Source organism: Pelmatolapia mariae, linkage group LG7 (assembly GCF_036321145.2).
Source record: "Pelmatolapia mariae isolate MD_Pm_ZW linkage group LG7, Pm_UMD_F_2, whole genome shotgun sequence".
NCBI classification, from domain to species: domain Eukaryota; kingdom Metazoa; phylum Chordata; class Actinopteri; order Cichliformes; family Cichlidae; genus Pelmatolapia; species Pelmatolapia mariae.
In genome coordinates this window covers 27,460,522-27,486,040 of record NC_086233.1, presented here as the reverse complement: position 1 = coordinate 27,486,040, position 25,519 = coordinate 27,460,522, and the positions used below count along the sequence as shown (strand labels likewise).

The following is a 25,519-nucleotide window of genomic DNA, read 5'->3' as shown; positions in this document are numbered from 1 at the left end:
CTCCCATCACATTTACACTGACTTGTCCTACAGAAAGAAAAAAAACAACTTCAAATATAAACCCAGTACTTAATGTCTTTTGGCACCTACAGTCGAAAACAGTGGTCCTTACAGGGAAGCTCCACTAAGTTTGCACATCATAGTTTGTTGTCAGGTCTTGAGGAGTACTAATACATATGTAAAATCAAATTTTATAAAGCTTTCTGTGGCTCCAGAGTGAGCTTTGTGAAGTCCAGTAAATATTTAGACAGTAAATTGTGGTTGAAGACAAGAATGAAGGAAAGAAAGAGGAGGTTGTAGTGGAAAGACGTGTGCTTGCCAGACATCTGTGCCCTGCTCGTTTTGCTCCAGGCTTTAAGCTCATCATAATACTGACTGCTGTTAGCATAGCACAGCCAAATTTATTGCCAACCCGACAGACAAGTTGCACAGTGGGTACTGTCGATGCCGGGGTTTGACTTTCCACATTCATTGTTCTTTTTAGTTGTTTAGGAGCAAAATCATTGAGAACAATGACTGGTAGGAGGCTTGGCTTGACCTAATTTAAAGGTCTCCTACTGTGCAACATAATTAAGGCCTCTTTTTTTGTATACGCAGTCTACAATTTACAGAGAGGACAGGAAAACTGTAGGACCCCATGTACAAGCCATGATAGCAAACAAAACTATTTGACAATTCTGCAAATAAAAGCCTTTGGACAAAGTTGGTCTTCAGAATTTGTCAGAAACATTTTTTAAAAGAGTTGGAGGGAAGGGGCAAGTACTAAGATGAGGTGCACAGATTCAAAATATGAGCTGGTAACAACCTTACATCCTTTTTTTTTTTTTATATACATACCTTTGAAGCTTTAAAATGAACTTACAGCTTGGAGAATATTTCTTAAATATTACAAAATGAGAGACAAGATAAGTGAAGTCACAGGAAGAGTTGGAAAAAGTTTAAATTTATATATTGAATGTCTTCCTATCAACACGCAAACAAGAAAATAGAAAAACTGAGAACCTTACAAGCGATTCAACAAGTCTGCAGAAGTGAACACCCGGCACATCACAGATCAATGACACGATAAAGGTAGACTTGTAGAAGAATGGGAGAAATCATAAAACGTGTGAAAGGGAAAACTACCCTTGCCAAAGCATCTCAGTTAGATATAGGCTGCTCCAAAACCGAACACTTAGTGACAGCATTGCATACTGTAAGGGGATAAAAGCTCTGACTACAGTCTGATGCACCACAATTTGAAGCTTGATTAAAAATCATTTACAAATTCTAGATATCGTCCCACTTACACCAGACTTGGCTTAAGTGGAAGTGACAATGTCTTTGAGATGAAAACAGTGGAACTTAAAAACTTGTGTTTGGATTGAAATCATTGAGAAAGGAGGGAGAAAAGTGACTAGTCTTGTGCTCTAATTGATGAATTTAGTACAAACAAAAATATTTAAAGGACTGTTTTTGGAAAAAGTCTGCATACAGTGCTTGATGGCATGTTTTATGTTGTCTTATAGTCATATGTATGCATGTATAGAAAAACAAAACAAAACACAATGACCGGGAATCTAGGTAAGACATTTATTATGATTTATAAACATAGTTGTGAGTCACCTATGAAAGGAGATACGCCTTCAAACATTATCTTCAAGTGTTTCGGAATACGCACAGGAAACATTCGCTGCATCGATCTGTACAGTACAGTTCAAGGTAGGTTTGCATTTCTGTGGTTTTTAACAATATCGAGAAACTTTAAGAAAAGAGTGCAAAAACAAGAGGGAAAAGAAACAAAAACACAGCAGATGATACTTAAGTACTGCAACATCTCCCAAACAAGACAGAAGCCTTGTACAAACTGTATAATTATATATTTTTAGTCGTCACATTCACATTAAATGGCTAATATCAGTCTATGACAGCAAGGAATGGCTGGCAGAATTTAAGAGCAATCACTTAGCTTTAGAAGCTGTTCCACAATGATGCTTTTTTGTGATTAATGAAAAGAAATATCATAATAAATGTGATCTGATCATTTAATCTGGTCCACTACGTTAAAAATCATTTACATTCATTTAACTACCTCTTTTATTGTCAAAAGCAGCAAAAGGCACTTGAGTGCAAAAGTGAATTTACAGTAATTTGTAGAATGTGGCACATTTCCCTTTGGGGTAGCTGCCTAGTGCATGGAAAACAAACCCAGCAAGGCAGTTCTGGAAAAGCAATGCTAAAGCAAAAAACATAAAGAGCCCACCATATTGTTTTTAGGGGATTTTTCCATGTTTTTTAAAAACAAAACAACAACAACAACAACAACAACAAGTCAGTCTTCTAGTGTGTGCCCATTCTTATTCATCAGAATCAAACAAGAAAGGAAGTAATGATTATAATTAGAAAAGCTAAGACTTTACACCTTCCTTAAAAACTGGCTGCATTCACCGGCACACGTCAAGCGGTTCTACTCTGCAAACGCAGCCTTCACTTACTGTTAATAACCTTAATATTGGAGTCACTCAGTTTTCTGCTGACTTGATAAAAAGGCACACTATGGAGTGAAGAGGCAATCTGTGCAAAGTCTAACAACTAGTGTTTAAAAGATTTTGCACACAACCTGAGACGTTCAAAAACCAATGTCAACATCGTGGAAACATTACTAAGCTAAGCTTATGTTTTGTTTTAAGTGGCATTTTACTGTCGTGTACTCCTGTACACATAAGATGAGTGGTATCCCCGTTTTAAACATTCAGAATATATTACTCCCTTTGTTTAATGCAAAGTGGCATTTTGACTGGACAATGCACACAGTGGTTTCTGTCGATAAACTTTTCTCAGGCTTTCTATACAACTTTCTGATTGATTGAAGACAATTTTCTCTGAAGGAAAACTTCAACGTGTGGCCATATCTTATTGGTTTCTGTCCCAGAGAAGGTCTCTAGCACACCTTTACTCCTGGAGGGTAAAAACAAACAAAACAAATCAGATTTCAATACCAGCATTTGAACTTAGAAATGCGTTGATGTACATGCATTTCTAATGCATATACATCTATGCATTAGAAATGCATGTACATCAACTATTAATCAGCTGGCAATGCTCCTAAACTTCAGAACAAGTTATTTTAAACATTAAATCTGCATCTTCTTCTATTCTCAGTCTGTTATTATCTGTACTTCCTGCAAATGACAGACTTTTAAGCAATGTGGTTATAGTGGAAAGTGGGACACTGGATAAAAGCATTTCTGTGGTTTAAGGAAACAGTCATACATTTTCCTGGCCCAGAAACAGAACATAAGATGGATGAATTTGCCTGCCTGTGTTTTAATCTTTCAAGATAAATGTTTATATATCTGTCACCTGATTTAATAAAGAGAAAATGCTCTGCAGTGTTGGCTAGGGCTGCTGGAATGTGGTTCTTAAGCATTTTCTTCAGTCATGCAAACAGCTTTGAAGAATGCGCAGGGATGAAAAGGTCATGGTTCAATATTTTTGACTTTTAGCTGGAGCCTTGGTGAGTATTAGAGAGATTTTTGCATATACTGCTGGCACTAAGTTTTAAGGTATCTGCGGTGCTCTACCTGTAGTATTCTAAGACGGGCTCCGTCTGGGTTTCGTAAGACTTCAATCGCCGTGTCACCGTCTCTGGTCTGTCATCGTCCCTCTGGAAAAGAGGCTCCCCTGTGTCATCATCAAAGCCCTGCAGAGATAAGATAAATCTGTCTTAATGCTGATCTTTTGCACATGTTTACTATGTGCTGCAAAGGAGGGTTTTAGTTACTTTTTTTTTTTCTTTTTTGCATACTGGCTCTTTAACAATGACATATATTATGCAATAAATGTTGGAACATAAAAAATATGAGACATGTTGGAACAGAGTAGAAATCATCTTACTAATCCACAACCGTTTGTAGGGTTTGATCAGTGTTGAATGAAACGTGACAGAGACATCAGTGTCAGAGGGCTGCCTTCAGTTCATTTCCCATGTTGCCAAGCACTTTTTTAAGAATTTGAAAGCTACAAAGATTGCTGCAGGCTGGCTTCTTTACTTTCCAAAACCTCACAGGATGCATTTTTCCCCTTGCAGTGATCTGGGAGCATTACTAGAAGGTGGCTAGATTAAACAAGTCTGCATCTGTGCTGAAAGCACTGCGAGGCTTTGAGCTACACCGACTTCTGCTAAAACACAGATTTACAAAAACATGAACCACAAGCTATTAGTCAGGAATGATAATAATAGTGTGAAAGGCAGACACTGTGTCCCAGCTCTACCCAGTGAACTTAACCAGCGCCCTAAATCTACCCATTTGACGTGCTCAGATACATAACCTGTCTGTCTCTGTGGGGCTTACAAAGGTTACGTTTCTCTCCCACTCTTTTCTTGCAACTCTCAAGGCTTTTTATAATCTCCTGCCTTAGGTTAATGTTTAGTTACCCTTCATCTTCTACCAGTGAACTGAAAAGGAAACAAAAACAACCCTTCACATACACAAAATATCCTCAACTGAACTAAAACTATAGTCATCTCACATTTCTCTGGAACTGAAAGGTTGAAATTTATCTGGATAAATGTTGTTTATTTGTTAAGAAGTACTTGATGTTCTATTAGGACCTTGAATTTCTGAATTTCATTCTCATTTCAGACAGACATTTGTTGCTAATGAACCTGTATAATTTGACCTTCAACATGATATTTTTGATTAAAGTGTATTAATGCAATTTGTTTGTATTTTAACAGCACACTTTTTTTTTTTTTGATCGGTTTAACTTCCAAACTCTTTACAACATTTTATGACCGTCAGAGGATTGAGAGGACTCCAGATATATTCTCAACACCTCTGCCCCATGACACTATCTAAACATCAACTTTTACCAGCTGCGTCCATTATAGGATCAGTCACCCTGTTATACATTTCAGGAGGGTAGACTGGGCTCAGACAGTTTCAGGAATATGACAGTGTCTTTAGTTTACTCAGACAGCAGACACAGTCCCAGAAGGGTACTTCTGAGGTCAAGAGGGAGCACTGTAAACATGCTGTCCAAAATTCTGCAAGAAATTAATGATTTACATGGTGAAAGAATTAGCTGCCTCAAGCAATTCTAGTTGATTGAGGCAGTAAGTTAAACTCGGAAATCTGATATGAGAGAGTAAGTATTATATTAAAGGCTCTCTCAGTGTGTTTACCATTACTCTTAGGAGATTTACCAAATATGCAAAGTGAGGGAATATCTCTTGGAAGATTGGAAATTTGCTGGAAGGATGAATACCAAAGACTTGAACCATTACCAGCACATGCTGAAGTCATTCTGGCAGCATGTGGTGGCCAAATACCTTACTAAGATTTATACTGTTTTTTCCTGTAATCTGGTATCCTTTAGTCTGAATTTCCACATCTTTATTGAGCGCATATATATGCATACATATACACACATACACACTTATGAAAATTGGAGAAACCTGAATTGCCTCTTGTCCTGTCTTTCCTGTTCGCATCACTATGTGGTCCAGATCATCAACTAAATTTTAATATTAAACAAAGATAATCTGAGTAAATACAAAATGCAGTTTTTAAATGATTACTTCTGTCATTAAGGGGGGGGGGGGGGGAACAAACAAACAAAGCTATCCAAACCTACCTGGCCCTGTGTGAAAAAGTAAATGCTTCCCCAAAAACCCAATAACTTGGCAGCAAGAAATGCAATCAAGCTTTCACAATGGCTGGTAACAAGTCTCACTGTGGCTCACTGTTCTTTGCAGAATTGCTTTAATTCAGTCACATTGGAGGGTTTGGGCATGAATGGTCTGTTTAAGGTCATGCCAAGACATCTCAATCAGATTCAAATCTAGACTTTGACTAGGCTGCTCCAAAACCTTCCTTTTTATTTTTTGGTACAGTGGTAGACATTCACAGGTGGAGTTGCTGGTGTGTTTTGAATCATTGTCCTGCTGCATAACCCAAGTGCGCTTGAGTTTCAGGGCACAAACTGATGGGCAGACGTTCAATTTATGGTTCTATCAGTTACAGCCCCAGATATCATACTAACACCATGTCTGTTTATTTTTATGAAATGCTGCATTAGTAATAAAACTTAAATTGGTCAGACTACCTGAAACTTAAGATTTTTGCAATTATGTGTGCAAAGCTGGGCTAAATACGGTATAAAACATCAAATAGAAACTAAATCAGGGAGTGATAGGAAAGGGATATTTACAGGGACTTTAGGCGGGTTGAAATCTGTGTTGTATACTCTGCCACTCGGAAGGTGAGTCCAACGTGAAGTCAACCTTTGCTTGATGGTCTGGAAAGGTACATTGAGGTTGATAACTGTGTCCAAGGTGTAGACACCATCCAGAGATTCTGCTTGGGACACTGTACGCGGAAAACCTGGTGAAAGAGACAGAGGAAATCTAGGCACAGCAAAAGGAATCAAGGTTGGTGCAATGCCAGTGGTTTAATTAAAGTCTAAGTCTTTCCTTGAGTGTTACATCTAATTTTTTTTATAGAACAAATTCCTAACTAGGAATGCTGATAATATGATCACCTACCACTCATTTTACCAGATGAAATGAGTGCTGATGCAAAGTTGTGAAAACTTACCATCGAGCAGCCAGCTGCTGCCATCTGTTGCCCTCAGGTCATTCAGGATGAGACGAGACATGACGTCATCAGGTACCAGCTGACCCTGATCAATACAGGACTTCATTAGCAGCCCCAGCTCTGAAACAAACAGGGAAAAAACAAAACAAAACAAACAAACAAAAAAAAAAAAAAAACCCCACACATGAGGAAGAGAGAAAGGAAGAATGTTTGTGTTAGAAAATGTACAATTTTCCCCTCATACCTCAATTTTTAATCCATACTTCATGAAGCCAACACGGATACCACATCAAAATTTGGCTGCATGTGCCTGACAAAGACGCCTAATAACATGCATCTACACCAGAAAACCTTTTTTATGTTTCAGCTATTCTAACACTTCCAGTGTTTGCAGTGTCTCCATCATTATAAACAGTGTGTGTAGCTACTCAGTGACACACAGATGTTAGATGTACAAAGATAAGCTATGCTGAATTACAAGGTAAAAAATATAAAATGATGCAAATACCACATTGCATATTTACACTGAAATGAGAGAAAATTGTCTTCAATCAATCAATTGAGGAGGTTAAAAGTGGAGTCCTTTTTTCTATTACTTCCACTTTAATTGGCCAGAGCCCATCAGAGGAAAGGAATTTCCTGACAAGCCTTGTAGAAATAACCTGCTGTGCTAATCAGAAACCGTGCAAAAGGCACTGTGGCACAGCGACTACTCAATGTCTTGTATTTTGCCGTTTCTTTGGACTGCACAGTGAACCTTGTTTGGACAGCAAGCAACAGCCAAAAGACGACGCCAGCTGGGAAATGCATTTTACAGCCGCCACTTATATGGAGTACTCATGACCAAAATCCAAAAGTGCATTCTTCTAAGCGGATCTAATGAGGAAGTAGAATACGTTGGGGGGATCGCTTGCTCAAATAAAAAGTCTGATTTTTAAAAACCGCTTTGATTGCCAGATGCTCAAGTGAATTAAGTTAAACCTGCACGTCTGCACTCTGTATGTTTTAGGCTTTCCCAGTATAAATAACGGTTAAAGCTCGATTACACACCGCACACTCCAAATCAACCAACATGGGGATTCTCTTCATGCAGCTGTAAAAACAGACTTTTTTTTTTTTCCTTCAAATTTGTAGCTCCTCCTTTCATAGAGCAAAAGTTCACGGCTATCTTATCTTTACAGCTCTTAGCCACATCCAAGGTGATATTGAGCAGTAGCGGGCCTTCCTCCAAGGTCCAGGTAACTCCGGCGCAAATGTTTGTAGTATAAACCTGACACAACGCTGACCTTGTTTAGAGAAGACACAACATGTTTAAATTGTATCCTATGTTTAGTATTTCACAGCCAGATAAAAATCACACTGTTGTAGGCGTGGACTCTTATCAGAATATTGCAGAAAAAGAGCCTTGGTTCGTTTTTAAGTTCCGCACTTTGTGCGTAATGACCAGCTGTGGCTTTAAGCAAAATAAGCTTGATAAATACTAAGTTAAATCTTTCAGTTTGACACGTAAACTCCTGAAAGCTTTTGCAATGCCTTAGTTTTAGCTCGAGAGGGAGGACACGCTATCTTACCGGTCTGTGCGTTGATGTTGGCTCTCAAAATGTCCCCACTGGAAATGTGCTTCAGTCCAAAAGTTTTGGTAATGCGCCCAGACACCGTTCCTTTCCCCGACCCCGGGGGTCCCATGATGACAGCACGGATAACTCTTGGCAGCAACATGTCCACGCGAGTTTGAACTTACTTTTATCGAGTAACAGAACAAGTGTTCCCTTCTCATGAAGCGCAGAGCCACTCTCTCCTCTCCTTGCAAAACTGCACAACGCAAGACGAAGTGGGCGCGTCTTAAGCAGCTAGTTTGAACTCTCGGTGGACCTTTTATGTTGCGCAGCGCTTGCACAAAGTGGAGGAAGAGGAGGAGAAGGAGGAGGAGAAAGATGATGAGAACTACAATCAGCGGGCTCAGGGCCAGCCAGCCAGCCAGAGAGAGGAGGTTAGATGATGCACTCCTCAGACGACGCACACCGAGCAAAATGAACTCCTTTCTCCTGCGTGCTGAGAAACTTACCCCCCCCATTTAAACACTGCGCTTTGCCGGACATGTATTTATTGTATAACACGTTATATAATTGGTCTACTGGTCGAATAAATAGCTTGCTGGTAAGGTGGCGGTGTTTAATCCTGTACGAGCCGATCCCTTGTGTAGCGGATTGGCTAGCTGGCAGCCCAGGCACGCTAGGTTGGACGACGACTCGTTTGCTTCCTCACACTAATCTTTAAAAAAAATAACGTGGGACTTTTCAAATAATTGAATTATATTAGCAGAAATGGTACGACCCGTAATGGTTTAGAAAACATTTTTGTTTTCCTTACTTTGTTGTCTATTAACGAAAAATAATTTCGAAAATGCTATTGTAATTTAATTTTGTTTAATTTCTGTTTATTAAAGAAAGACTGTAGGCCAAACCAGAAATTCGTATTTTTGCTGTTTGTTTACATTTTTATGAGATTTGTGCCTTTAATTTGTGCGTCATTTAGCCACGCCCACGTAGCGTTCGTGAATGGTTACAGTGTGCCATCTAGTAACAGTAGTGTGGCAACGCAGCCGTAGAAACCAGTATTTTGACCCTACTGCCTTGCCGTAATCTCCCCCTCCCACTAACGTCTTCCTGGACAAACACACGTGGATTTTACTGACGCCAAGCACAAACAACAATAACATGGCAAGCCACGGACTCACCTACGAAGGCTGCAATTTCCTCAGACAGCGTCTGGTTTTGTCCACGCTCAGTGGGAAGCGCGTTAAGATAAAAAACATCAGGTCTAAAGATGACGAGCCAGGACTCAGGGGTGAGTTTTTCCATATTCGCTCCGCATGTGGCGTCGCAGTTAGCTCCCTGGCTAACTGGCTAGCTGTTACGCAGTTGGGAGTGTGTTCAGTCGCTGGGCGTCAGAGGAGGGAAAATGATGGGACAGTAGTTTGATAGTGACACGAGTGTGGTCGTACATTTTCCTTATGAAGTTGTGTCTTCGATAAGCGTGTCAAGGGGCGTCGAAGCAGTGATTTGGCAGTTTTGTGAGTTGTTTGAGGTGTCTTGGTGTGTCAGAATAAAGTTCACACTGTGGGTGGATTGTTTTTGAGTGCCAGACAAATTAAAAAATAAATTACCAGGTGACGTTTTTTTTTCAGTCTCTACATATAAATTCTGTCTTCTCCAGATTTTGAGGCCAATTTTATCAGACTGTTGGACAAGTTGACCAATGGCTCCACGATAGAGATTAACCAAACAGGTGAGTGTTACAGCGAGGGTGTGATTTCGGTGTTGCCTTTGTCACAGACTGTATTTTATGCACAGTAATGACTGTTTACTGTTAAGGTGCAACGGAGGGGAGATTTCACCAACTCATCGACAACTTTGACGCATGATCAAAATTAAGATTTTTTTTTTTATTATGATTTACTCCATGATGAACTTTTGCATTTAATATACATAATCTTCTCCCATAATATTTGTCATTTATGCCTCTCTTTAAGCTCGCAATCCAAAGGTAGAAATTATTTAAAGCTTTAAACAGTAAGGATGCTCCAATAGTGAAATTGTGGGCCTGTAGCAAGGTTTAAATAATGTCTTAAATTGACACATAATTATTATTGATTTTTAACTAATAAAATGTCTTCATTGGAAATCTTATGCATATTCCGTTGTAGTTCTGTATTTTTCCAAATAAAGTATTTATTGCTTTCGTTTTATATCTACAGTATTTTTTATGTGATTTTAATACAGCATATATCTGGATGTAAAATGGATTACACTTAATAATTTGTGTGTGCTTGACTGTGTAGGTTAAGATGTATTTTTTTTCTTTGCTACTTTTGTTACTTTGTAGACTTAAACCTGGAGGTTTATGTTAGGTATATTAGCTTTATGTGTAATGAAATGTGCTGTATAAATTTGTACCTTAGCAAATATTGCCATTCACTGTCTTTCTTAGGTACCGTTTTAGTTTACCAGCCTGGGTTGTTGTACGGAGGCACTGTAGAACATGACTGTAACCCGCAGCGCTCAATTGGGTACTATCTGGAGGCCCTCCTCATGCTGGGTCCTTTCATGAAGTCCCCTCTGAAGGCCACTCTGAGGGGAGTTACCAATGACCTCACTGACCCAACGGTAAGCTCATAAATATGTTCACCTTCCAACTTTTGTTCTGCATTTTTCTCTGCTGATTTAGTTGCAACTCATCCACCTCATGATCGCACTGGGTGGAGCTGAGCCGTGCATCTGCAAAGAAATGAACTGCGTGTTTTGTGTTGAAGTACACACCTCACATTTCCATAAAGACACTGCCCTCTAGTGCAAACTTGAAGATGAACACGTTATGCGTCAGTTAAGATCAACAGTGTTTCACGTATGAATTGGTGTGCGCACAGTTTGTCTACACATATTTTCAGAAGTTGGTGTCACTGGGGTTCATGTTTTTGTAATAATTTAGACACTCATGTGTTGACTTGAGGCAGTTGTGTAACATGCATCTGCTCTCTGGTTTCCCTCTTGTAACACCCTTTTTTGCCACATCCTTTGCACACAAGCCAGTCTCTGTATTGTTCTCTTCAGCCCTTTTCTTCAAGGTGCATTGTTTCAAATTAGATATTGTCAACATATCATACAAAAAAGGAAGCCTTGCGAAGTATGAATTGAGGACATTGGAGAGAGGTGTTGTCATGGAAACTGAACAGCGTCTGTCTGTTGCTGTGATGAGACTGGGTTTATTCTAGGGTTTTGGAAGGTAGTTTTCAACTCTCTGCAGGCACAAGGGTGTGCGTCAGGATTCAGTCTCACTGTTCCTTGCCAGGTCGATCTGCTGAAGTCCACAGCCCTCCCAGTGATGAAGAAGTTTGGGATCGATGGAGAGGGCTTTGACATCAAGGTGAGGACCTCATGGTATTCTGTTTTTGTAGAGATGCATTCAAACCCAGGGATAGATAAGGAAGCTATGCATGTCATCTTATATCTTAATCTGTCTCTTGTGTTACCCCCTCAGGTGGTGAAGAGAGGAATGGCACCTGGTGGGGGTGGAGAAGTAGTGTTTACATGTCCTGTACGCAAAACCATCAGGCCCGTCCAACTGACTGACCCTGGCAAGATCAAGAGGATCAGGGGAGTGGCGTATCCTTTTTAGACTTGCACTTTATTTCACCTTAAGCAAAATGAAAGTGATAGAAATACAGAAACACCTCTTTACATTTTAGCCCTGGTAGTTTTTATGTGCTCATTTTAGTTTGATGAGTCATAATTTTTTTGTAATAATAAAGAGATCAGTTCTGTACAATAATAAGTCCGGCCTAGTTACAATTACATCAACATGGCACAACTGATATGTTATTAGTATTAAAAAAGAAAGAAAAAACAGAAGGCCAGAGTAGCTTATGTTGCATCAATTCATGAATCATTTGCTTAAACTTTAGCTCAGTATCTAGTTATAAATGAGCACAATGTTGCTGATGAAGTGAAGTTTACACATAACTGGTAATATGAGTTGCAGGAAGCCATCATGATTTTACACTTGTTACTAAATACTAGCTAGTTTCCTCTTGATTTTGATGTAATTTCTGCATCACAAAGTGGGAACACAAACACACACTTTTGAATGGCGTGTCCTTTACATTTCAAACACAGATATTCAGTGCGAGTTTCTCCTCAGATGGGCAACAGGATTGTGGAGTCAGCCAGAGGCATCCTCAACCAGTTTCTTCCAGATATCTATATCTATACTGACCACATGAAAGGAGCCAACTCTGGCAAGTGGGTATCTTTGCTTACATTTATAAGCTTTACATGGGTTTTCTATGTGTTTTTAATTCTCAACCCTTTTTTGTGGAAACGGACGAAATCATTGTACTTGGCAACCCCCCAGGTCTCCAGGCTTTGGTCTGACACTGGTAGCAGAGACGCTCAACGGCTGCTTCCTCAGTGCAGAGATGTCATCCACGCCACAGGGGCAGGGAGACCCCATACTGCCAGAAGACCTTGGCAGAAATTGCGCAAAACTGCTTTTGGAGGAGATATATCGGGTAAATGCACACGTGCACATTTAATACTGTGTAAAGGCTCTTGATGCCTGGCTGTACATAATGGTATAACAGGCATGCACCAGATTGTGTGTATAAATTGTGTGTATATACCTTTACATATTGTACATATATTTATTACTTTTTAGATTAGCCAGTTTTATATTTTGCTTGTTTTACGTTATTGTATTTTGCACAACTCTGTTGCTTGTGAAGCTCGCACACAAGAATTTCACTCACATGTACTGTACCAGTGTACCTGCACATGTGATGTGACAATAAAAGTGATTTGATTTGATTTGATAAAGTAAAACCTGTGAATAAAAAATAATGATATTATTAAACAAGGACGGATCTGAGCTGCGACTGAAAAAATGGTTAGATATGCCAACAGGATTTCTTTGTGCAAACAGGACAGAGCTTGAACATCACTGCTTCAATCCTGGGGGTGCATCTAAAGTATAAAAAATTATCTTTTTTGAGCATTTAACAAATATGAATATTTACTGGATTTAAGTAAATATTGCAGTTTTTGACTTCAAGGGGAGCTGATGTAGGTTTGCTGCTTCCAGGTAATTCTAGCTGTATTACCTGCAGCATTAGACAATTTATTTCTTGCACATTTTTAAAGTGAGAGATATGCACATTTAAGTGCTTGAAAAAACAGCTGCTAGTTTACTGCTCACTGATAAATATTTCAGTCGTATAGATGATCTGTATCAGGATGTCACAGCAGATTACATTTTGAACTTCAGCTCAGACTTTAAAGCTTCCACAGTTACAAGCTACAGTTGAATACTTAACTAGAGCTTCTTAAGCTGTAATGGCAAGTCTTCTCTGACTTCGGCACCTGTGTGAAGGTAGGGAACTCGCACACAATTCATAATATTGCACAAATAATGTTGTGCTACGACATGTGTTACATGAACGCTGTGGACATGTTTGCAGGAAGCCAAAGCAAAATACACATAGACATGACATCTAATGACAGAATACTGTCAGCATAACAGACTGTTAAATCTGGCAATGTCTGAAAAAGGCTAAATAATGCAGGTAACTGAAAGCGCTTTAATCAACTAGTTGATCTAAAGGCAACTGCCATTCAAAATAACAAGCCTATCCTGTTTTATTTGCATATCACAAGCAGGAAAAGCAGATTTCTGCCCGTCTTCATCAAGTCTGCTAGTAGTCGACTGAAAACATTACCATAAGGGCTCTGCTGTATATATGTGCTTCCATTTGCTCCCTCACAAGCAACTCTTAACATTGTTTGTGGTGAGCTGTCACAGTTTTATGAGACACTCATATGTGAGCTTTAACAGTGAAACATAAGATGTTGACAACATGAAATGGAAGAAAGAGCATGAGTAATTTGGATTTGCACATTTTTGCATCAAACAGTCCACACCAGGCAGTGTAAAGTCTGTAAAAACTCCTCTCAGAAGGAAAGTTGCAGCACACACGCGCACTGTGTGCGTGTGTACACTTGTGTGCACAGCTGTTCCTAGAAATTGACCTTAGCTGGAATGCATCGTCGTTCTTGTGCATATCCCAGTTTGTCTTTGTGTACACACAATAAAGCTTGACATCGTGAATAGTGAATGTTGTAGAATATTTATATATTTATTGCAGTTGTGAATCCAACACTATTCTTTTTAGATATAAGCCAGTCTTGGAGCACATGCCACCGAGTTTATCGATATAGATTTTCTATCGCGAAGACTACAGCATTATATTTACAAAGTTGAACTCATTCATAATTCCACTTTTTGTTAGTTTTTTTTTTTTTTTTTTACTGTGCTGGGGACTCTCTTATCATTTAAAGTAAATATGGACTTGAAACAAAGTTGGAAAAGCTGCTGCTGCTGAAATAAAACTCCTGAATTCTTGGGGAATACCTGAGATACACTGTCAGCACACATTAGGCGACAATGACATTGCACTTGTTTACCCGCATTCCCTGGTAATAAACCTCGCCTGCATTTCAACTGAAAGAAACTTGTTTGTGGACAGACTTGCAATGTAGAGAGCAGCTTTTGTTTAGGTAGATTTTAGAGCACTTGATTGCGTTTTCTACTTTTAATTAGGACATCATGTTTTTGTTTTTTTTAAAGTAATCATGAAAGCCTTCATGGTGTGTTTTTTGTGGAGAAGTCAGCCTGTGTCAACTGAGGAAAAACATTTGAGACATCTGACATGAAATCAAATTAGATTTTTAAGTTAAACTAGACCGAAGAACAAGAAAATGACAAAATTAAGTTTGTACATTCAGATCTACAGTAGCCTCAAAGGGTTCTGTCTTAATATCAAGTAATTACCTACCTCGATATGTAAAAAGTGTAATGTAATGCTGTATAATCAGTCATTTCTTCAATCTTAAACTGTATTAACAAGAAAAAAAAATTGTGAAGTATGGGGTCCAATAGGCCATTATTACAACGGAGTATATAAATATTTGTGGCTCCAGAGTGCAGTGGGTCACACATTTGACAAACAAGCAAAAACCTTCCTGTGAAGAGAGGCAGATTCTTTGGGGAAGGTATCAGCATTTTTTATAATTGTACATTTACATATTGCACCAGTTTCATTCAAACTTACAGCTCATGTCCAATGACAGGATCTGCGTTCATAAATTGTTTATTTGTTCGAATACACGAGCCGATTGGGTAACGTGTCAGCTGAATAGGCTGTGTTCAAACCGATTTAATCGATTAGAAATTCCTGATGGTTGTGACCACATAAAACCAAAAAATGAGACTTTTAATCATTTAGTTATCTCTGTGTGTGTTGAAAGGTCGTGAAAGGTTTGCTGTGTGTAAACCGTCACGTCGCATAGCCACACAGAGGAAAAAGCCATTTCATCAGAATACGTACAATGAGAGTCTGTGAATCATGTTTGCCTCCACATGGTTCTGCCTCTCCCAGCCTCTCATAGGAGCCATGTGAGTCAAGTTAGCTGATCAGGGTAGTGCTGATTATCTCTGAAAGGGGAATATTGTTGGCTACATCCTCTTAATTCCAGGCAACAGAGTGCAGAGCTAATATCTCTCGTTAGCCTTCTTGGAGGGTGGTGGGTTAACAGGGGCCTTCTACTTTAAGTTGCTTGGCTTTTTAAAAGCTTTAGTCGCTGCTGGAAGAACAGGTAGATCATTTGAATAACTGCTATGTGTTATACCGAACTGTAGCAGGAGGACAGAGTGATTGCTAGAGCTGAGAAGCAAAAAGAAAACTCTGGAGTTAAAAGGATTTAATTTTATTTTGGGGGGCTGGAATACTTTGTTTTTGAAATCTGAGGAAAGAGAAATTTGCCCAGTTCACATCAAAGGGCGCAGGTGCCCTGTATGTTTGGCTCTGTTTGTTTTATGGTTAATCAGTACAGTCTTCTAGTTGTAAACCAGTTACTCCATGGACATTTTGTTTTTTAAAGCAGCATCAACACAGGAGCTGACGTAAGTGGTGCACTCTTTCAATTTTTACTTCTTTTTTTTTTTTTTTCATCATGGAATTAATTTTTGTATAATACTTTGCAGAATGCACCACACTTGTGTTTGCTATTTGCATTGTTTTCCAAAAAAGAGTTACAAAAGAGATTAACTGTATTGGTGATCATGGAACAGGTTTGTGGAGAAAGCGTCCATTATTTTTCATTTAATGTTAATGAATTCATAAGCTTGCTTAGGAAACACTATGTTCCTCACCTGTTGGGCAACTTGTGAAAAAAATGATATATTTCTATATTACCTAATCTATCATTTCTAGTGAATTTAAATCAATATGTGTTATATAGATCTACAGGTTCAGGTCAAATATATCTGTGGATGCTTAGAAGTTAACCCTCAATTATTTGCTTTACTGTCTGTTTTTGAGCGGCTGGGAAAGGGATTAACTTTCATTCAAAGGAATTAAGGGACTTTTCCATTAGGCCTTGTGGTTGGCTGATGGCCTCTGGAGACGGTCTCTGGAAGGCAGGGCCTGAAACTGGTGGTTAGAAATGGTGCTGTTGTGTCATGTTTCTTAGTTTGTTCAGAAACAGTTTTAGGTTTCTTTTCCTGTTTGGTCCAGAGCAGCTCTGAGAAGAGTAAAGTGTAAAATAGCTTGTCAGAGTGGATAAGAGGAGATGCAGTATCAGAGTGGACAGGACAGGGATAAATGTTACATAGACTAACAACGGTAAACCTCTAACAACAAGTCATTGTTGTAATGTGTTTCACCTAATAAATGATGAAAACGTCACCATGGTTTCCATGATATGATTACGTAATTGAATCAAAATTCTGCTGACGAGCTGTCATGATGCCATAATTGGGCATGACTGAGCTACACAAGTACATTGTGAGAACGGTTAATGCTGCATGTCAAGAAATGACTAAAACTACCAGTGGACAACTATTTTAAATGTCAGACTATAAAATGTTCTTGGGTGTGTCCAGTTGTGCACTGCACACAGTGGGAAATCACACACTGAGCTCTGTTAGAGCAATGGCATGTGCTCTCTTGGATATTGAGAGTGCATCATCTGTCTAAATATTTAACATGTAGATGGAATTGGGAGTGTTAGTGTCATTTGGGAAAATGGTAGGAAGATGACTGGAAAGTCGACTATAATACATTATGTGAGCAAGAAAGAAGAAAAAACACTTTAGTGACAACTTGCCAAACTGTTTCAAGACTGCTTAATTATATTTAATAGGAAAAAAGTTTCGTTGTTTTTTTTTTTTTTAATGAAAAGTTGGTCAAACAAATCTACCCAGCTTTCACTCTACAATCCCACTGTCAAGAAGTTGATTTCTCTAAACATTTCCACCTCCCCGACGCATTTCAGTGTTGTTTTTAGTTGCTGACACACAACCCCCGCCCTCCTGTCTCCCTCTGTTTTAGGGTGGCTGCGTGGATTCATCCAATCAGAGCTTGGCGCTACTCTTGATGACCCTTGGCCAACAGGACGTGTCGAAGGTTCTCCTGGGACCCCTCTCCCCATACACGTAAGACCCATTCAAAAGTTAAATGTACAGATGGCAAATGAGGAACCCACTCAATCCCACATTTAGTTATTCTTCTACTAGTCCTCTTTTGGCAGATGACAGTATCCCAAAGTTCACATCGAGTGCATCAAATACCAAAATAAGAAGCTGAATAATACTCTGTACAGCTGGATCGTCAGAGAGGAGGGGAAAAAAGTCTGCATTTCTTAAATGAACACAAAATGAATCTATTTCCACTGAACTTTAACCCACTCCACTAAAGATTCAGGGTTTCTGGTAAGAGCACTCTGATGGTGGCATCCAACCACAAGGGTTTGTTTACTCAGTGTCCAATTTTAATTTGATTACTTTGAGTAACATATGCGATCAGATCAAACTGTTCAGATTCACATGGCTTTGCAGGGATTTTTTTTATTAGGCTCATAATGGGCGGCACCTAAGATAATGTAAACTTTTGATAAACTACATTTTTGTAGTTTATAAAATATTTCACAGTATTTATTAAATTATTATAAAGTCTAATAAGTCTTGTTTCTGTTACCCTGCTTCTACTTCTAACCTATTTGGGTGTGCTGCATTTTAAATGCATAATTTGTGTGTGTTTGATTACTTGCAAATAACCCAAATAAAATAAATAAAAGTACAGCAGTATAAAAACAGCTGAGCACTAACCTTGTTCCAGATGTCCGTCTTCTTGAATGAGGAGCGAACTATGAACTGTCCATTTTCAGTTATCATGGTACCGGTGCTGTGTCCCTCTCAAGTACAGTACTATGATAACTGAAGATTGGCAGTGCCATCACAATACACTCTTCCTGTTATTCAGGTAATACTACATCAGTTTTGGATAATTTCTGTCAAGGTTTACAGTTTTAAAAACAAAACATACACCTGTTTTTAGCTTTAAAAAACTTGGTATGTATGAGAAATGTGGGGGCTAATGATCTTTATTAACATGAAACTCTCTCCTTTCTCTGTCTATACAGGATTGAATTCCTCCGACACATCAGAGATTTCTTCCAGATTATGTTCAAGATTGAGGTCCAGAAGCCTTTAGAAGACGAACGGAAAGGGGGCGACAAGGTCCTGATGACCTGTGTAGGCGTTGGATATAGCAACATTAGCAAAACGTTGAAATAAATAATTTTTTCATAAATGTTCTCATCTTTTGTTTTTATTAAATGCAAAAGTTATGACAGTTATTTGTGTGTATAAAAGAAAAGTGAAGTTAACAGATATCAGTCAGACATTTAAGCGCTATTATTGATCCATTAATAACAGTTTAAAAAACCAAAAAAAAACCAACAAAGTAAATCATCCAGTCTCAAAAAAAAAAACAAAAAACAACATTCTCACACTAACCTTTAATAAATTCATGAAAATTAGTTACATTTCCTAACTAGTTCAATCAATTATATCAGTATGAAGTTATTCTTGAGATAAGTAGCTGGTCGCTGTGTCAGGAACAGGTCATCATATCTGCTGTGATGTAAAGCTGAACGACCCAACAAAGGAGCTGGTACGAGTTATTCGCCTTGGCCACACAGACACTTGAGTGTTTTTCCATAATCACCGGACACTTCAGACTACACAAGGATGGGGAGAGAGAAACAAAAGGAATTGGGTGTTTGTGACACACACCACAATAAACAAAAGTTAACATTTAAACATGTTTATGTGGAATCTAATGTTATAAATTCATAACATAACTTCTATTTATACTGACCTCTAGCTGACTGTAGAGGGAACATCCAAACAGCTTCTTGTACTCTACTTTGATGTCTATCAAATCGATCTCTGAGCGACTGACAAATATCCTGGTCAGAGTGGACTCGGTGGTCCCTGCACCCTGGACAAAGTATAATTTGGAAAACAAAGACATTCGTCCTTTAAGCCAGGGGCTTCAAACTCTGGCTAGACATGGTATGGCATGCGTTATTTTCATATTGTTCCACATAGAAAAATGGTCTCAACAAGATACAATGCAGGCTACCTTACAGGTAAGAACCTGTTTTACAACTTCTGACAGAATGGCATATTTAATTAAAATAAATTCTAATAAAAATGAAAGTTAAAATTTGTTCATATTTCTGTCTGACACGGGCATGGACTCAATGATGTAGTTTGTTACTATGCAGACTTCTGGTTTTACGTTGCATATGCAGTGATGCTGCACTAGTGCGTTTGGTTTGCCGTGTGCACAGACAGACATGCTATGCAGATAGTTATGACCAGATTTTCCCATAATTTATAGACATTTATATGCAGGCCCGATTCAAATCTGCAAAGGGCCACATTTGGCTCGCAGGCCTTTTACACATGTGAAGATGGCGGGGGGTTTTTTGTTTGTTATTTATTTTGCAATACTACTGTCAAAAGTTAGCCTACGCTTTCTTATTCAGACTGTTGACACATTTCAGCCTGTGCTGGTCAAATCACTAACAGTAAAATGTGGTCAGCATTCCTTTCCACATCACTGGTGACCAATACAGTCTGCTGTGACTGAAAGGGTATGATGCAACCATACAGAATGTGAATTTTGCTGGGCAGACATTTCTGGTGTGCATAGAGGTTTAGAAAGGCCTTCATGACACTGATGGAAAAACTGACCAGTTGCACAACTCACCTTCATGCTCTTGAAAAGCCTCTCAGCGAGGTATGCTGGGACGTTCTGCACACACTTAACTAAAAGAAATGAGTTAATATATTCATTTTAAATGAACTTAAATGCTCAGACGAGGAAGACATTGATAACAACAAGGCAGTGATGTAATATTTTGCTCACCAACAGCCACAAGTAGTTTCTCCAGGTTTCCAGACATCTCGCTCTTAATGCTCTCCTGCAGAGTCTTCTTGCTAATATTCTTGTACTCAATCAGAGCTGCCAAAATACATTGAATTGAGATTATTTTTCTCATATTGAACTTGTAATATACTTTTATTTTTGCCAATTTGGTAGCGGTTCTCAGTGGGACGTGTATCTGCTGGTAGGTTCATCACAGCCCATTTTCGTGATTCAGTTTAAAACGAGCTTTTGTGGAGCTCCTCGGTTCATTGCCTGTCTGAAAAAAGCAATTTCTTTAAGCCAGCTTTCTTCTGACCAACAGTGCCATGTTAATAGAAAGTTTAAACTGGCTGGATCTGCTGTGGTGACAGCAAGAGGTGTGTACCTTAGATGGCCCTGAATGAATAAGAATATCCCCTCTCACTAGCATAATACAAAGCCAAGAGTTAGAAAAAAGTGTCTGAAACAAACCAATTAGAGCGCCCAAAAGCAGAAAATTTTAAAAAAGCATTATAAGTTCACTTCAAGAGCCCACAGAAGATGAATGACTTTGCTTATTGCACCATCATGAGATTGCATCTTTGGGTTTTTGTGTCTTGAACTCTATCAGATAGATACTGCCTCAACTAATGGAGTCTATCTATAATGTTTTTGATCAGGTGTCAGTGAGAATAAATCCTGATAAAATGCCTTTTAGTGTCACCATGGCATTTGACTAAAACTCTACTAATCAAATACGCTTCCATCAGCCTTAGCTTTCTTAGTTATAAATGGCATACTTGCACTGTCAAGGTCAGCATGTTAGCATGTTGCTCTTGATAAACAGCCTTACTGAGTTGCAAGCATGGCTGTAAACTCTTAGAACTATTTCTAAGGTGCTATTTATCCACAGGATGAATGATAGGTCAGAGATCAACCCACTTTGCCTGAGCTGGGGAACACTTCTGTGGCACAGGATGTCAATAAACTTCCCCTCATCAGTTCCCCACTTCTTCTCTCCTGCTTCATACAAGGCCTGCATGGATTCAGAAAAAGTATGAGTATAATATTGTTGGACTAAACTAAAAAAGAAAAAGTAAAAAAGAAAGACACAAACACACAGAGTCAAAGTTCAACGCAAGCATACTAGATTAACTGAATCCAACATGAGAAAATTTCAACATGCTTTCAACATAGGTGCAGGTTGAAACTTGCATCACATAGCAACGTGCGTTAGCTAAGATGAGTGATGCCACCAAACTCTGAATGAATTAACCTAAAAACATGAAAGAAAAAGCTGCTATATAAAATGTTTGTACTGCAGTAACACAAAACTTACCTCAGTTTGAAAAGCAAGGGTTTATACACAACTGAACAAAACGTAAAAAAGTGTACCTTAGCATCAGCTTTTGCTTTGGCAGCATCCACGTTGGTGGTCTCATCTCTCTTCCCCTGTGAGGGAGGAAGGGTTTGTGAGTCGAAGAGAAAAAAAAAAAGAAACTGAAATAGGCTATAATGATATTCTCACAATTCAATATTCTAAATAAACAATGTAACTTATTAATCGAGACCTCATCAAAGCGTTACACGTCGTCTTCTGCTATTCTCAACAATTTTGCTCTTGAAATGATTTACAATGATGCAATTCATTTAGCTCACACAGGACATTATTTTTATTTCCTGCATTTTTTCCTACAATCAGTATTTAGATATGAAGAAATCAAGGTGCTTTAAGAGTACATTTCTAAAACATAAACGCTCACTACACACCTGCTGACTGCAGTAAATTTCAATGTGGGTGTGGTTCTTATTTGTCGGAAATGTTATGTCATCTGCTGTAATTTCATGTGCTATACCTCAGCCAAGATCAGCAGTGCTTTTCCATAATCTCCAGATACCTCCGACTGCAGGTCGTGAATCATCGATCTTCCCGTTTCTCCAATGAGACAGCGGAATACATGAAAATTTCACAAAAACATAGTACATCACAAACAGCTGCCAACTCATTTATGGTTTCAGTTTCATCAGATATATTTGAAATACTGTGTTAAAATGTCCTACTTGCTAGGTATGCTTCAGACAGTTCTCGGATCTGCTTGTTGGATCTCGAAGCAAATATTTCTGTCAGAGTACTTTCTCTGGTCCCTGCGCCCTGTATGCACAAGGATATGCAAATGAATAAATAAATGATAATGTCAAAACAATACAGTTTAATACATCTGAAGGTCAGGCTCTTATCAACCCGATGTTGACATGTGCTGTATAAATAAAAAATATCATAGTGAACTGTTGTTTAAAGTCCAAACCATAAGTATAGCAAAATTAGATTAGATTAGCATTTATTGTCTACTTAGAAGAAATTTCCTTGGACAAGCGAGTGGAACACATCATGTAGGATAACACACACACACACACACACACACACACACAAATAAACACCAAACACTCATTTACAATTTCACCTACTACCAAACAATAATTTGACTGATAATGGCACTAGAGAAAATTTAAACCTTTTAAACTTACAGATTGGTACCCTGAACCTTTTTCCTGAGGGCATCTAGTCATCCTCATTATAAAGGATGTAATTTTTCCCTTAATTTTCAGACACTGTTTTACACCGACTCTTCAAATATCTTCAGGAGGGTAGATGAAGAGAGCATCCCAGTTATCAGCCCTTTAAATCAAATGTTGAATTTGGGATCTGAGCTCGACTGAAAGATTGCCAAACCAGTAATACCATAACGGATATTAGATTCAATAGTTGCCCTATGGAAGAGCAACACAATATTTATCCACTCCATGGACACTAAGCCTTCTTAAAGCACTGACTAATTTGTGCACACACATGCTCCACATGATGAAGCCACTGTAACTGACAATCAAAGTGAACCCCTTAAAAGTTGTCACTTGTTCAGCCTTTTCTCCACTAATTAAAACCGGGCTGTAATCTCCAATAGATCTTCTTTCTTTAATATTCTTTACATTTAACATCAAGTTTAACATTATACTCAATCCAAACAAATCTTTAGTGAACAAATTATAGTGCACGTCAAATTTAGAAATTATTTTTGTAACTTTTATTTCTTCAATCACTGAGTAAGTCACCTTTTAGAAAATTGTTTTTAAAAACATGATTCAAATTATCTTAGTTTAGCAAAGTCTTACCTTCATAGCTTTGATGACTACATGGCAGTCATAGAGAGCAGGAGGCGTTACCAAGGCTACTAACACGTCTTCAAAGTCTCCACGAGTGTCACCCTTCAGGTCATCTATTAATGTCTAATTGGGAGGAAAAAAAATCAAGTCCTGCTCCAATAATGAGAAACTCACTTTGGCCTTTGTATGTGTCAACATCAAAGAAAGAAAAAGCTTCAAAATTAAACAGGCAAGTGTATTTATATACCCTTCCTGTGGCTTTCTCATAAGCCTTGGCGATGAGCTGACGCTGAGCATTGCTTCTTTGAGTCAACACATCAATCAGAGTCTTTTCTGTTGTACCTTTGAAGAAAACAACAGCAAGCAAACTTTTAATTCTTTCAATTTATTAAAAAAGTGTAGAACTTTCATCAAAGTTGTCATTTTACTTCATGTCTATTATCAACCTCCTATTGTATGGTGAGGGTGAACTGAACTGGATCTCCTTCTTTCAGCTGCTCACAAAGCAGATCATCTGCTTCCGTGTCACCATGTCACTAGCATCCTCCTCTCTCACACCAACTCTCTGTATGTCCTCCTTCAATTCATCTATGAACCTTCCTCTTTGCCTCCTTGCTGGGAGCTCCATCTTCAGCATCCTCTGCACATGTCCAAACCATCTCGGCCTTGCCTCTCTAACTTTGTCTCCAAACGTCTCAAACTGAGCTGTCCGTCTGTTGTAATCATTTCTATTTTCTTAAGAGAGTTCATCCTGGTCACTCCCAAGAAAATCTGAACATTTTCAGCTCTGACACTTCCAGCTCAGCCTCCTGTCTTTTGGACAGTGCCTCTGTCTCCAAACCATACAACATAGCAGGTCTCACTACCATCCTGTAAACCTCCCTTAGCACTCTTGCTGCTATTTGAACTGGATAACAGATAAAGATTTCCCTTATAGTTCATCCACTCTATTTTGAACTTGAATGTATGGCAACTTTTCTTTTAGATTAATAAAGTACCCGAGTGTATGTGTGAATGAGTTCACCTTGCTTTATACCTTTATACCTTTTTATACTGCAATAAAAAGGCACATGAGCACATTTGCCGAAGTGCTTTACATATCAGTCAGATATAGTAGAGCATCTACAAAAATATATCAATGATGGTAAACCATTAGCTTACCAAGGCCCTCTATGGCCTTCCTGAGAGCAGACACATCTTCATCCACTTTGAAATTTGCCTTGTCCTTCACAGTTCCTCTTGCACTGGACTGATAGACACAGATGCATGCCAATGAAAACTAATCCACAGGTAAAAACTGTACCATGTATCATGCTATAAAAGAAGAGCAGGTTGTACTTACTGTCACAGTCAGTGAAGAGGGGTTGTCTAAGAGCAGGTCCAAGTCATCCTGAAACACAGAGAGGGTGACCACCTTCATTTTCTCATATTTTGAGCCTACACGGATACAAACAGACATCTATGTAGAAGTACTTACCCAAACAGACATTTTGGTGGTTTAAGGAAGGCGTTTTACACTACAGAGAAGAAAGAAAATACACTATTAGCACCTTAATTGTGTTGTAATGTAGCATCTTAAGAGCTGACTCATGCTTTAATGGATTTTTTTCTAGCTGCAGATCGCCATTCCAGCGCTTTTATGGGCATTGATGTGGCATCACAAACAAATCTGTAGGGTACAGGGTACAATAATACAAAACTAACTAAAGTCGAGAGAACATGTGCGCAAAAGGAACTACAGAAAAGCAAACAAGTAAGATCCGAATGTAGACGAGGCATATCTAAAGAGCAAATTTCCTTTAATAAAAACAAAAACAAGCACATACACGAAGCTGATAAAAGTTTTAAAAATGTGTTCTTTTTCGTCTTACCAAGAAACAAGGAGAAGATTGAAGTCTGAGAACGAATTTCACAAACGCGTAAAAAGTCGCCACACCTTTCAAAGGGGTTGATAAGCAACGCCCACTGT

General features: G+C 38.6%; 3 protein-coding genes across 4 annotated transcripts; 1 reads left to right on the top strand and 2 right to left on the bottom strand.

Annotated features, from left to right (window-relative positions):
- Positions 1-1,557: 1,557 nt before the first annotated feature.
- Positions 1,558-8,313, bottom strand: ak3 (adenylate kinase 3). The gene is made up of 5 exons (XM_063478738.1): positions 8,153-8,313; positions 6,582-6,701; positions 6,196-6,368; positions 3,564-3,682; positions 1,558-2,937 (listed from the first exon to the last, which is right to left on the bottom strand). Exons 1-5 carry the CDS (start codon positions 8,298-8,300, stop codon positions 2,826-2,828), a joined length of 672 nt encoding a protein of 223 aa, XP_063334808.1. The 5' UTR covers positions 8,301-8,313; the 3' UTR covers positions 1,558-2,825.
- A 149-nt stretch (positions 8,314-8,462) lies between these two features.
- On the top strand, positions 8,463-18,783 carry rcl1 (RNA terminal phosphate cyclase-like 1). 2 transcript variants are annotated; one of them, XM_063478736.1, is made up of 9 exons: positions 8,463-8,571; positions 9,798-9,869; positions 10,572-10,747; positions 11,430-11,504; positions 11,619-11,743; positions 12,254-12,379; positions 12,492-12,648; positions 17,524-17,627; positions 18,614-18,783. In XM_063478736.1, exons 3-9 carry the CDS (start codon positions 10,673-10,675, stop codon positions 18,765-18,767), a joined length of 816 nt encoding a protein of 271 aa, XP_063334806.1. In that variant the 5' UTR covers positions 8,463-8,571; positions 9,798-9,869; positions 10,572-10,672; the 3' UTR covers positions 18,768-18,783. The 2 variants fall into 2 exon arrangements, with proteins under 2 accessions (XP_063334806.1, XP_063334805.1); XM_063478735.1 differs by lacking the exon at positions 8,463-8,571 and adding an exon at positions 9,122-9,428.
- An 11-nt stretch (positions 18,784-18,794) lies between these two features.
- Positions 18,795-25,515, bottom strand: anxa3b (annexin A3b). Its single transcript, XM_063478737.1, has 14 exons — positions 25,422-25,515; positions 25,028-25,067; positions 24,893-24,940; positions 24,712-24,799; positions 23,798-23,892; positions 23,560-23,673; positions 22,453-22,543; positions 22,248-22,327; positions 21,787-21,843; positions 21,334-21,427; positions 20,413-20,508; positions 20,254-20,312; positions 19,354-19,476; positions 18,795-19,213 (listed from the first exon to the last, which is right to left on the bottom strand). Exons 2-14 carry the CDS (start codon positions 25,037-25,039, stop codon positions 19,154-19,156), a joined length of 1,017 nt encoding a protein of 338 aa, XP_063334807.1. The 5' UTR covers positions 25,040-25,067; positions 25,422-25,515; the 3' UTR covers positions 18,795-19,153.
- Between the last annotated feature and the right edge of the window lie 4 nt (positions 25,516-25,519).

Bases quoted from the DNA above. Each gene is read 5' to 3' on its own strand.
- rcl1 (XM_063478735.1), top strand. From the start codon at position 9,299: ATGGCAAGCCACGGACTCACCTACGAAGGCTGCAATTTCCTCAGACAG. The intron at 9,429-9,797 runs GTGAGTTTTTCC...TGTCTTCTCCAG, and splicing joins TGACGAGCCAGGACTCAGGG to ATTTTGAGGCCAATTTTATC. The intron at 10,748-11,429 runs GTAAGCTCATAA...GTTCCTTGCCAG, and splicing joins ATGACCTCACTGACCCAACG to GTCGATCTGCTGAAGTCCAC.
- ak3 (XM_063478738.1), bottom strand. From the start codon at position 8,300: ATGTTGCTGCCAAGAGTTATCCGTGCTGTCATCATGGGACCCCCGGGG. The intron at 3,683-6,195 runs GTAAATATCCCT...TTATCTCTGCAG, and splicing joins TCAACCCGCCTAAAGTCCCT to GGCTTTGATGATGACACAGG. The intron at 2,938-3,563 runs GTAGAGCACCGC...TTTACCCTCCAG, and splicing joins CCCGTCTTAGAATACTACAG to GAGTAAAGGTGTGCTAGAGA.
- anxa3b (XM_063478737.1), bottom strand. The intron at 22,328-22,452 runs GTAGGACATTTT...GTCTCATTGGAG, and splicing joins GTCTGAAGCATACCTAGCAA to AAACGGGAAGATCGATGATT. The intron at 21,844-22,247 runs GTATAGCACATG...CCTCCCTCACAG, and splicing joins CACTGCTGATCTTGGCTGAG to GGGAAGAGAGATGAGACCAC.